This window comes from Schistocerca nitens, chromosome 3 (assembly GCF_023898315.1).
Source record: "Schistocerca nitens isolate TAMUIC-IGC-003100 chromosome 3, iqSchNite1.1, whole genome shotgun sequence".
Classification (NCBI taxonomy): Eukaryota; Metazoa; Arthropoda; class Insecta; order Orthoptera; family Acrididae; genus Schistocerca; species Schistocerca nitens.
The window spans coordinates 783,222,569-783,235,084 of record NC_064616.1 but is presented as its reverse complement, the minus strand read 5'-3'; the positions used below and the strand labels follow the sequence as shown (position 1 = coordinate 783,235,084).

Here is a 12,516-nt window from a genome sequence, read left to right as displayed (position 1 = left end):
CAAAAAAAAGGCTTTAAAACATTAGATAACTGCATTGGGACAATGTATTTGTTTTATAAATAATGAAATTATCTGAAAAATTCAAAATTTTGTTCCTCTACCAAATTTATGAATAGATATTTTGTGTATTTTGAGTTGGGACTTGAATGTTTCAAGAAATCCTTGGTATCAGCATAAATCAAACATTTAAATTATAATTACTGTGTAAGTACACATTATTTTTTATTGAAAATAGTATTTAAAGCATTTTAATTATTATTTATTTATTTATATATTTTTGCAGAAAATTATATTGTTGTCTAAGTCTGCTTAAATTATAAATACAGGAGTGCTTTAAAAAGTTCTTGGAATGGAATAGAAAAAGAAGTACTTACATCACTGAAACGTTTTTTATTTTTCAATGTAATGTCCTTGTAGATTAAAACTGTGTGCCCGACCGAGACTCGAACTCGGGACCTTTGCCTTTCGCGGGCAAGTGCTCTACCAACTGAGCTACCGAAGCACGACTCACGCCCGGTACTCACAGCTTTACTTCTGCCAGTACCTCGTCTCCTACCTTCCAAACTTTACAGAAGCTCTCCTGCGAACCTGCAGAACTAGCACTCCCGAAAGAAAGGATATTGCGGAGACATGGCTTAGCCACAGCCTGGGGGATGTTTCCAGAATGAGATTTTCACTCTGCAGCGGAGTGTGCACTGATATATCAGCGCACACTCCGCTGCAGAGTGAAAATCTCATTCTGGAAACATACCAGCGCACACTCCGCTGCAGAGTGAAAATCTCATTCTGGAAACATCCCCCAGGCTGTGGCTAAGCCATGTCTCCGCAATATCCTTTCTTTCGGGTGTGCTAGTTCTGCAGGTTCGCAGGAGAGCTTCTGTAAAGTTTGGAAGGTAGGAGACAAGGTACTGGCAGAAGTAAAGCTGTGAGTACCAGGCGTGAGTCGTGCTTCGGTAGCTCAGTTGGTAGAGCACTTGCCCGCGAAAGGCAAAGGTCCCGAGTTCGAGTCTCGGTCGGGCACACAGTTTTAATCTGCCAGGAAGTTTCATATCAGCACACACTCCGCTGCAGAGTGAAAATCCATTCTGGTAATGTCCTTGTATATTAATGCATTTGGTCCAACGATGTTCCAGTACCTTGATCCCATCTCGAAAATAAGTTTCCTCCAGGCCTGCAAAATAGTTGTTCACTCTCTCTATCAGTTCTTTGTTTGAAGTGAATCCTTGTCCACGAAGAAAAATTTTCAGTTTTGGGAAAAGACGGAAGTCTGACGGATCCATATCAGGTGAAAAAGGTGTGTGTGGGGGGGGGGGGGGGGGGGGGGGGCGGCAACAATTCATACCTTAGTTCGTGTAATTTTGCGGTAGCAGTGGCACGTGTGTTGATCCACCATCAAGAGTCGCGGCAACCATCTTGCAGATAACTTTTTGATTTCTAATTCTTCAGCTAAAATGTGATTTACCCTTTCAGATGACATCTGGTAAGCATGATCAATTTCATGCACTTTCAGTCGGCCATCCTCCATGACCATTTTGTGCACTTTTGCAATGTTTTCTGGAGTAGTGACACATCTTGGCGTGCCATCATGCAGATCATCGTCTAAGCTCTCCCGACCAAATTTAAATTCATTTGTCTACTTGGGAACAGTTGAATATGAAGGGGCAGAGTCCCTCAGTGTATTCTGGAAATCGGCATGAATGTCCTTTGCTTTCACTCCTTTCTTTATGAAGTACTTAATCACTGCTCGAATCTCGTCCCCCCCCCCCCCCCCCCCTTCAAATCACTACCCAGGAACAACAACAGAGCCACATCACTGCCACAGCTCTTTCAATAGCACTGTTGTGGCACGTGTTTACAGGCAACAGTCGAATGAATATCACGTGAACAACTAGCACTGGCCTATTGTAGTGATTCCAAGAACTTTTCAAAGCAGCCTTGTAGATTTATATCAATTTAATATTTTTTGGTTATCAGCAGTTTTTAACCACTTCATTGTAAACCTCCGATAATATTATTGTTTTTCCGTAACTTCAAACATTTTCTATGGTGTAAAGTTCCATTCCCTTTAGAAGAGGACCATTACTTATTAATTTCTTTCATGATGAATATGAGAATGAAACTTGTAATACTTACCTGGAATTGCATAGGATTTTTTTTCCTAGTTTGAGTAGCCAACCTGATCTAGGATTTGTTCCATGGCCATGGACTGAGCTGTAATAATAATTGGTGTAATAATTACATTTTTCTCAATGCAGATAGTGGATTCGTAGGTATAATCTGATGGTGCAGTTAAAATACTCTAATTTTTAAACAGATTTTTACAGTGAGCCTTATTATTGTTCTTAGATATTATTATTATTATTATTATTTATTATTTATTATTTATTATTATGGCCTTGTTCTGTAGTTCGAATACTTTGGCCGTATTTGGTGCTTTTAATCCCCAAAGAGTGATATCATAGCTAAGGACTAGGTGTACATAGGAATACTGTGTAACTGTGCAGCACTTGCTGGCATGTTGATGTCGTTTTTGCTGGTATCTTCATGTGCTCCTTCTGTTTCAGCTGTCAGTCGATATTCACCACTAAAATATTGTTTTTTCACACAATCCATGGAATTATCATTTACATTTAATGTGATTGAGTTATTTTCCTTCCTCAAGTTGCAGTTGATGCCTTTTGTCAAAAAAAGATGCTTTTTGCTGAAAGACAAAAACACCAGTACTGGACATAAAGAACACAAACATTAACAATCTAAAATGGGAGTGATTAATGTTGTTCATCAGATAGTGGATGTGAAATAATCTCATAAATAGCAATGCACAGAATTTTGTGGTAGTATACAGCACCTTGCATACAGGTTTTTTTTCTTTCTTTCCTCCCCCCCCCCCCTCCCCCTCATTGAAATGCAATTTTTAACATGACAGCTGATGGATCATGGTTGGTAAGACTTCCTCATTTACAGATTGACTGATCAGGGTTAATGTTTTCATATGCTAATCACAAAAGTACAGTGGCATTCCTGAAGATGGACGACAGCAAAGCAAGAATTCATTTGAAACTGAAGCTGTACATTCAAGCTACAATTTTATTTTTACAAACCGTCTCAAAAATGTTGGCTGTCTTATGGAACAGCAGTTGCAATAATGCAGTAAATTAACTTAATTGAAGACATGATGTCTGAGGGCACTGTGACCACTTTTAATATAATGAAGAAAGACTGACATCATCCGGATCACTTTTTATGTTTATTTAAATTACTGGTATCAATCATTGCAACAGATCATCCTCAGATCTAATATATAGTAAAAGAAGAGAGAGACGTTATAATCCACGTGAACTCTTGTAACCCCATAAGATGTAAGGAAGCATGCTTTCTTTCACTGCTAAGCAGAATGTCAGATCTGACATAATCACAAGACAAGATTAAAAAAGAAATTCATATTCTAAAGCACATAATCAGAATACGTGGGTAAATAACAAATTGAAATAAAGGAGAAAAGAACCTAAGTTAAATAAGAAATATATCAGCATGGCATACCACAGCATAACATCTGATAAAACTGAAAAGTCTTTATGTAAACAAAATTACATGTAGCCTTCAAAACTGAAAGTATTTTAGCACAGCAAGATCAACAGAATATTTCATGCAAAAAAAAAAAAGTGTCTATACTCATATTTGAATAGGGACATGTTTTGTGATGGTTAGAAATGATCTATTGGGCAGACAGGTAGAATGTTTAAAACATGTTTCAAAGAGCATAATTATGCACAAAAAGACCGTACACTGTCTCTTAAATCAGTCACATCACCAGACTTCCCAATAAATCTGGTATATCCACAACACACGTGTCAAGTGTAAAGAGCCTGCCACCTAGTGGCAAATCATGTGAAACTACAATTTTAGGAGCCCATGCTATTCTGCTGACTAATTGAACTTTCTAGTAAATTTAGTAGTGTAGCCTATATTTGAGATTTATTATATAACCTCATGTCAAAAGTTTAGGCGCAGTTATGCAAAGGAACACAAAAAGTCGGAAGCTGGACGCAGATTTGATGTTGATGAAAAAAATGTTCATCGGTGATGTGCAAGTGAACAAAAACTCCTAAATACTTAGAAGAGTCAATGGCACACATGTCAGCATACATCTGTAAAATCTCAGACATGGAGATCCTCCACAAAACCAACAACGGGCACTACCTGGATGTGCTTGAGGAGCTTGAAATACATTGTGCAAAATGAAAAGAACGAGGCATTACTTTCAATGAAGAGAACACATTTTCACAGAATGCCTGTTTTAACATGAGAGTATAGGCTGCACCGAAACTTTTGACACGAGATTATTGCGCGTAGAGCTACACTACTAAATTTACAAGAAAGTTCAACTAGTCAGCAGAATAGCATGGACTGCTAAAATCGTGATGTGCTTTGCCACTAGGTGGCAGGCTCTCTACACTTGACACGTGTGTTGTGGATATACCAGATTTGTTGGGAGATCTGGAGACATGACTGATTTAAGAGACAGTGTAAGGAAGTTGAGACTGAGAGAAAAGTTGATCATTTTGATTGTGAGTGATGATAGGAAACGAGCATACTATTTACTTGGTGAAATTTACACTTAATATTATCAGCTATGCAAAGGAACACAAAAAGTGGGAAGCTGGATGTAGATTTGATGTTGATGAGAAAAATGTTCATCGGTGATGTGCAAGTGAACAGAAACTCCTAAATACTTAGTCAATGTGCATTTCGAGGGCAAAAGGACAAATATGCAGATGTGAAAAAAGTCTTGCTTGACTTTGTAGTTCAAAATAGGAAATGTAGATATGCCCTTATGAAGGAAATAATTCAAATTGAAGGCTGCAAAATAGCACGTAAAAGAAACATTTCACTGGTAGAATTTAAAGTTTCATATGGGTGGGTTCTGTGATTTATGCAATGAGACACACTATCTGTTTGTCACAAAATTACACTTGCACAAAAACTGCCTCAAGCATTCAAAAACAGTTTATTATCTTTGCAGCATTATGTAATCTGACTTAGATGCCAAAATTGTTATTTACTTTCCCAGATATGGAATGCAGACCAAATGCCGGTCTATTTTGATATGCCGAGAAGCACTATGGTAAATAATGTAGGCAATCATGGTGTGCAAATACGTTCATATGATGCTGAAAAGTAGCGGTGCACAGTGATGTCAAGGATTACACCTGATAAGACTAAAATTGCCACCATATGTGGTTTTTAATCAGAAAACCCCAGCCAAGTGAGAAAGCTTCCCACCTGGTAGCAGTGTAAGAGCTCGTGATGGTGTATGACAGAGGATCTTGTCCTATTCTGGATTTCAACATTTCAGAATAAGCGGACAGGAGCTCTTCTTCACCCAAAGTCAGTGCTTCAGTTGTATATATTTCTTGGGCACATTGGTAATTGAGTGAAACAGAATCTGAAAGAAGGAAACTATGGCCTAGTTATTATTCTTGGTGGCATGACAAGTGTGTTGCAGCTTTTGGATGTGTGTTTAAATCATCCATTCAAAGCTAGTATAAGGCAATTCTATAGAGATTACATAATGGGTTTGACACCAGGAGGCTGTTTGTTATGTGCTTCCGTATCAAAAGTGTGCCATTGGATTTTTGTTGCTTGGCAGTTGCTATCAGAAGAACTTGTCATTAAAAGCTATAAAAAATCTGGATTTTCTAATCATCTTGATGGAACTGTAGATGACCTTCATCGTAGCAACTCTCTGAGCAACATTCTGGATCATCTAGTGAAGATTCAGATGCTGGTGATGCTGAGAAGTGCTTGTGCTTGATTTGGGTAAAATTGGATATTCTGAAGTAAATTGGACCAACTATGTAATGTTTTGATGCATTCAGATTTCATGTACTTGTAGTTATATATTTTTGGCAAAAGCAATAAAAATTTATTGTTACCAGTAATCTATTCATTGTTGTGTGAATTTTATCTCCATCTGTTTAAACTAGAGTTGATTAAAATTCTTTGTTTGTGCAGCCACAGTGTTCGTAAATGCTTTACTCTTGTCAAAGGTATTTGAAATCCATATTTGCAACTACTAGAAATGTGGAAGCAGATGACGTTTCCAGATGTAAACAGAAATCAGACAAAAATGCTACTCCTGATAATATTTTCGATAGTTAAAAATGAAGCGCAATAAGTGAAATGAATTGTCTGCGTCTTTAGAAGTAGCAAAACGGCTTTCAAATACCTTTAATAATAGATTTGATTTATGCAGTTAAATACTATGTATTCTGTAGCAAATATTAGCTTCATTGATCACATCATCAAATTTGAACTACTGCAAATTCAAATATATGTAACATTTCTGTGATGTGGAATTCCGTATGGTATGTGCCTCTGCTTTTGTTCACAAGCACACATTGAACACACTGTCATCTGCTAACTATGGTTGGCTAAGTTGAAACAGCTGTTAGTACCAAGGGAGGCCGTTCAATTTATATCAAAACATTGGCTCGCATCAGTCACTGCGCCATGGTTCTTTACAAAGTGAACAAGTGTGTAAACAAGCTGACACAGTTTTGCAAAACAGACACTTTTCTTTTTGTTGAGAACAGCTACTGTAATAAGTTTCTCAACCCTCAAGATACATGTACACTTGATTTTGAAATTGACAATTTATGATCTGAGGACGGAAAATGTTGGCCACACTGACTTTTCAAGCCAAAATTCAGGGAAAAATGTGTGGTTTATATTCATACAAATATGCTATAAGATGATGATGATCTTTGTTCAATCTAGAGTACCTGTTGTATCACTGATTCTATGATTTTGAATATGTCCATTTGCTGCATGGTCTGTGAGGTTGTCTGGCTGTGGGTAGTGCTGTCTTGACTACCATCATTTGTTTTTTTCCATAAGCATGTATGTTTATGAGACCTGAGTTTTCCCGGCATATGCAGTTTCAAATAACTAATGGAAATGCAGCTGAGTGACATTGACAACCCTGCTATTTCAACAGGTGAACACTGCTATTTTCAAGGCAAAAAGGCAGTGCTTACTTTCTGCAGTTTTGCCTTGAAGATGACAGGGTTCACTTGCACGGTGCTTACTTGCTGCACTTCTGCTTTGAAAATGACAGGGTGGTCACCTGTCAAAATGTCAGCAGTTGTCGATGACGTCACCCAGCTGTATTCCCGTAAGTTATTTGAACATGTATATTTTTGACTTTGTGTATAATAAATCATGTATTGTCATATTTTATGTATTTAATATTTTGTTTAGGCTTTTACTTTGAAATTTTAACTTATTTCAAAGGCAGCTTTAATCATATGAGGGCACTGGAATATGTCATCAGCCATGTAACAGTATGTGCATAACTTCCTTTTTAGTTCCTTTTGCACAACTTCCCATAGCTGTAACTGAATCTTTGTCCTGCTGATGAGCTGCACTTTGCAGTAATTAGGTATTGATGTTTTATTTTTTACTAATATAGTGCCACTGTTTGTATTTTCGTATCACATTGCAATCATCCTTGTACTATTGTAGCCCTTTCTCTCCTTGTATTAGGTAATTGGCTCTGAGGATGACCTATAACAAAGCTCTTAACCAGTAATCTGGATGTAGTGATGTAGAGGATGTCTGTCTTTCTTCATTGTATTAACACTGCAGTTTCACTTAATCTATTCAGTTTGAAAGAACCAACATTTGAGGCTCCTTGTTATTTTAACAATTCATTGGTTATGTAAGATAATAGGTTCACTGTTTTTCGTTGTGAAATATGTGAAATGTGATTTATTTATCTTGTAACATAAAATTTTCAAGTCATTTGATTTGATGTACAGGAGACATATCAAGACTCACAATAAGAAACCTTTCTTAAACGGAAATCCAAAAGTTTACATTATGTTACATGCATTTCTGAGTTACTGCTACACAAATACATACTACAGTATACATACTACAGTTTACAGTTTTAAACAGTGAAACTGTCCTCAATGATTGCTTCAATAGAATAACGACACTTTTCCACCAGAAAAGTAAAGAGTGATCTTTTCAGTGAACCAATCTCCATGTTAAATACATTACTGCTTTTTATTTTATAGTAAATTTTAAACCACATATACTTTGTTGTTTGCGCATAGTTTTAAACAGTGTGTTGGGAGTTTAAAATTCTTTCTGTGGCAAGTGCTGTGGTTGAAACAGAAAGAGTTTAATGTGTGTGCTGATTTGTATGTAAGAATAACAACGCTTCATCTATGTGAAGGGAGGGAATATATAGATTTATTAAATTTTTAAGAGTGGTTGACAGGATACTTGTTCGACCACACAAATTTTCCTAGTTATTTTCTTTTGTAATACTAGTAGTCTCATCACATTTGCTAATTTCCCCAGTAAATTATGCTATGACAAATAACTGACTCAAAGTATCATTGATAGACAATCTTTCTGGTGTCTATATATTTGTGGAGCCCACCAAAATACACAATGCAGATGCTAAGCTGTCAAGTTTATTTGCTAAGTAGTCAATGTGTACCTTCCAATTTAGATTTTTATTAAGATCTAGACCTTAGAACTTTACATGGTTTAAGATCATTCTGTTTTTATTTTAGGCCTGTACACCAGAGTTCAGAAAATATCAAAACCAAGTTCTTCTGAATGCAAAAGCCTTGGCAAAAGGTTTACTTGACTGTGGTTATTCTCTAGTATCAGGTGGAACAGACACACATCTGGTGCTTGTGGATTTACGATCAAAGAAACTTGATGGTACACGAGTGGAGACTGTTTGCAACAAGTGCAATATTACAGTAAACAAAAATACTTGTCCAGGAGATAAGAGTGCAATGACACCCAGTGGTCTGAGATTAGGTTAGTACGCATAAATTGTCGCATTTCAATAACAAATGTTTTGACAGCACTTACATGAAGCTTGAGAAGAATTAAACTTCTGTTAAATACTTGCATACTTGAACAATAATAAGTGGTAAATGGTACCAAAACTTGAAAAAGTGAAAAAATCGGAGGACTAGAACATACTACATAGAGGATTTTTGGTGTCCCTTATGTTATTTTCTTCTGCCCTCTGAGTTTGTTGTACTAAGAAAAAAATATTAAATTATTGATGTTAAGTAAGGTACTGCTTACTCATGGTTTCTTCATTTAGAAATAAACATTATCTTACAGCTTTAATGCTTGTGTATTACTTAAATATTTCATAGGCAAAACTTTCTTCCAATTAGGAACTTAACGTCATTTTAATAATAACAAGTTATTGATGCTGGAAGTCCGATGCCCACCTACAGCCTTTTCTTCCCTATATTTACGTAGTGAACTCAAAATCAAGAGATACATTTGTGATTTTAAACAGTCTCTATTACTATAATATGCTTATTAAAAAATTAAAGTAAATAATTTGCCCCCACTGCGTCCCACCAAAGCTGGTTGGTGAATCATTTATAAATGTTTATTTTTAACTTTACCAACAGAGTGCATTTGATATGTAAAGAAAAGAAGGGGGTAAGTGATGAACAAAACTGAATATGGAGCTACTTTCCTTCCTTTAGACTATAAACCAGTCTAGTGATGTTAAAGAGAGTAAAGGCAAATAAAAAAGCTAACAGTTGTGAAGCTGAGTAAAATCAGTCCCAGGTACAATGAAGGCAGATTAGTGGGTTTGACTGAATCTGCAAAGCATCTGCCATTATGCAGTGCTCACTCCAATCTCCTCTAATGATCTGCAATAAGGAGAATGTAACTGGTAATTTGTTTCTGTACTTGTTCACTGAGTCATATAGTTTTTACTTTTGTAGCATGTTCGGTTACCATTAATGTATTTCCAAATTCTCATATATCATTTGTACTTTGCAACAGGTGTTCCTGCTTTAACATCACGGCAGTTCAAAGAGAAAGATTTTGAGAAGGTTGTGGCATACATTAATAGAGCTGTTGAGATTGCTGCTGAGACATCGTCAAAGTCTGGTAGGTACTTGGATGCACAGTACATACAAAATTTTATGGCAACAGAACAGCGTGCTAAATTAATGACTGTTACTTCCTCTAGGTCCAAAGATAAAGGATTTCAAGTTGTGCATGATGAATGATGCTGACATATCATTGAAGATACAACAATTGAAGGAAGAAGTATGCAATTTTGCATTAAGTTACCCGATGCCTGGATTTGATGATCATTAATTAAAGGCAGACTAACTGTACTCTGTACACTTAATCACAAATGTGATCTGATGCATCATGCTGAATCTCATGCATTTTGTACTGCTTTGCTTATTATCTGTTAATTTTCGACAGATTTTTTTAAATACATTTTTTTCACTTGGTTTCATAAGTGATTTTTTTTTTTTTTTTTTTTTAAGAAAGGTATCATGTAATGATAAAGTAAGTTAAGTTGAATTAGTTGGTACTGAACAACTGTGATTTAAGTGTTATGAAACACACATTCCCTAACTCGTTCAGATGTTTGTTATTTTTGTTATGTGTTTTTTAGTAAAATAATATGAAAATAAGAACTTCTTTCTTGTGAATTAGTGGTGTGTGTGTGTGTGTGTGTGTGTGTGTGTGTGTGTATTTCGGTATCTGTCATTTGTGATAGGAGTGGCTGTGCATTTTTTCTTTGTAAGTATTAATAAAATGTGCTATCAACAATCTTTGTGCATAACATTGCTGTTACGGAGCTATATCATTGCTATTTCTACTCAGTGCTACTCCTACTGTGATTGATTTATTTTGATCTGTATTTCTCTTTTAAAGATTCCCATAGTGAAATAATACTATATAAAATACAAAGTCTTTAACGCTCATCCAAAAGTCAGTTGGAAATCTTGTGCAAACAAAATGGATACACCTAGAAAGATAAAAGCAAACATTGTATTCTTATGGAAACAGTAAAAGAGAAGGGGTACTGGCAATACGCATGCAAGGCAGTCAGTTCCCAGGCTCTGGTGTGTACTACATTGAGCAGGCCATTGAATGCTCTGCTATAATAGTGCATCTGAAAACACACAACATTATAGTGGAGGACCATCTGAAAATTAACCTCCACCAGGCTATGAAAAATACCAAAATAGTTAAAGAAAAATATAAGAAAAATCTTATAGCTACAACTTGTCATTACTTCTTTACATAATCTTCATCAACATTTAAGCAATTATATCTTCAAAAGTAGTTGACAAATTTCATATTGCATAACATTCTGCCACCCAACATTGCAGCCAATTTGTGACATCTTGAAGTTCTTCATTCAATTCTGAGTTGAGAACCAAGCCACTTTTTCATGTGCGTAATAGGTGTAAACGATTTGGTCAAGGTCTGGACTGTGGGGCGGATGTACAAAGAAGTCATTTACTGTACCTGTTAGTTGCTGACTTTAGAAGTTATGGACACTTCTGGCACCATTCTGAACATTTGTCAATCCACTCTCAGATGATACCACTCATGCACATCATCTTCATTCATCACATTAACTCTTTAAGTGGGCATGACGGATCTATCTGTCTGCTGCATTCTGTGGCTAGTAGTTAGTAGGAATGAGGAGTTACTGGTCTGCCATTGTAACTTTGGTACTAGTTGATCTTCGCCCACTAGATAGCATTTTTCTTCAGGCAAGACAGCAGATTCTGGGCTACTTACAACATTTCCCACTCAATCATGCATCGACAGTATGCGTCCTGTGAAGCAGCCACAAAAGTGCTTATTTTTCATCTGTGTTTACTATCGTGTGAGTGAGTGACCTTTTGCAATGGCGAAAAGAACTTTTTATCAGATCCACAGATAGAGCAGCTGTTTTTAGAAAGTGGCGATAATTTCAGTGACAGTTCGGAAAATTTTCAAGATACCGATGTTGAGGCTAGTGAAAGTGACTTCAATTCAGAAACACCTAATGAGCAGCAGCAGATTGTACCTAGTGAGTTTGTTCAGTTAGTGATGAACATTTGTTCAGTAGTGGTACAGTTGTGCCTCTAAAACAGTGTGATGTGATGAGCTGTACTATGTGTTCTGTGGATGATAAAGAATAACAGCTCAACAGAGAAACTTATATGCACAACAGTTTATAGCTTCTTATCACAAGTTAGCAGCAAGCTCCAAGGTTCACAGTTGGCAGGATACTACAAGGGATGAGGTAAAAATACTTTTCAGAATGCTCATACTTCAAGGAATTCTTCACAAACCAGAACACAAGATGCACTTTTCAAAGAGAGAATCAACTGACACACATTTCTTCTGGAAACTGATGAGTGAAAATTGGTTTCATCTTTTATTGAAATTCCTCCACTTTGCTGACAATAGCTTGTATGATCCATTAAGCACTATCAGCAGAAAACTATTCAGAATTCACCTGATTATGGAGCACCTGCGGTGTAAATTCAGATCAGTATAAATGCCAGAGAGGAACATCACTATTGACAAATTGTTGTTGCTCTGGAAAGGACTGCTTGGATGTAGGCAGTTTATTCTATTGAACAGCAGCAGATTTGGCATCAGATTTTACATACTCTGTGAAAGCAACTCCAGGTATGTATGAGG

The 12,516-nt window shown here is 36.4% G+C and overlaps 1 protein-coding gene across 1 annotated transcript in view; it reads left to right on the top strand.

Moving 5' to 3' along the window:
• Window positions 1-10,638, top strand: part of LOC126248796 (serine hydroxymethyltransferase, mitochondrial-like) — a 120,846-nt gene extending 110,208 nt beyond the window's left edge. Inside the window, exons 8-10 of the mRNA XM_049950186.1 lie at window positions 8,592-8,847; window positions 9,850-9,957; window positions 10,040-10,638. Coding sequence (XP_049806143.1) covers window positions 8,592-8,847; window positions 9,850-9,957; window positions 10,040-10,170 — 495 coding nt within the window. The 3' untranslated portion in view covers window positions 10,171-10,638. The remainder of the gene's footprint in view (window positions 1-8,591; window positions 8,848-9,849; window positions 9,958-10,039) is intronic.
• Window positions 10,639-12,516: the final 1,878 nt, after the last annotated feature.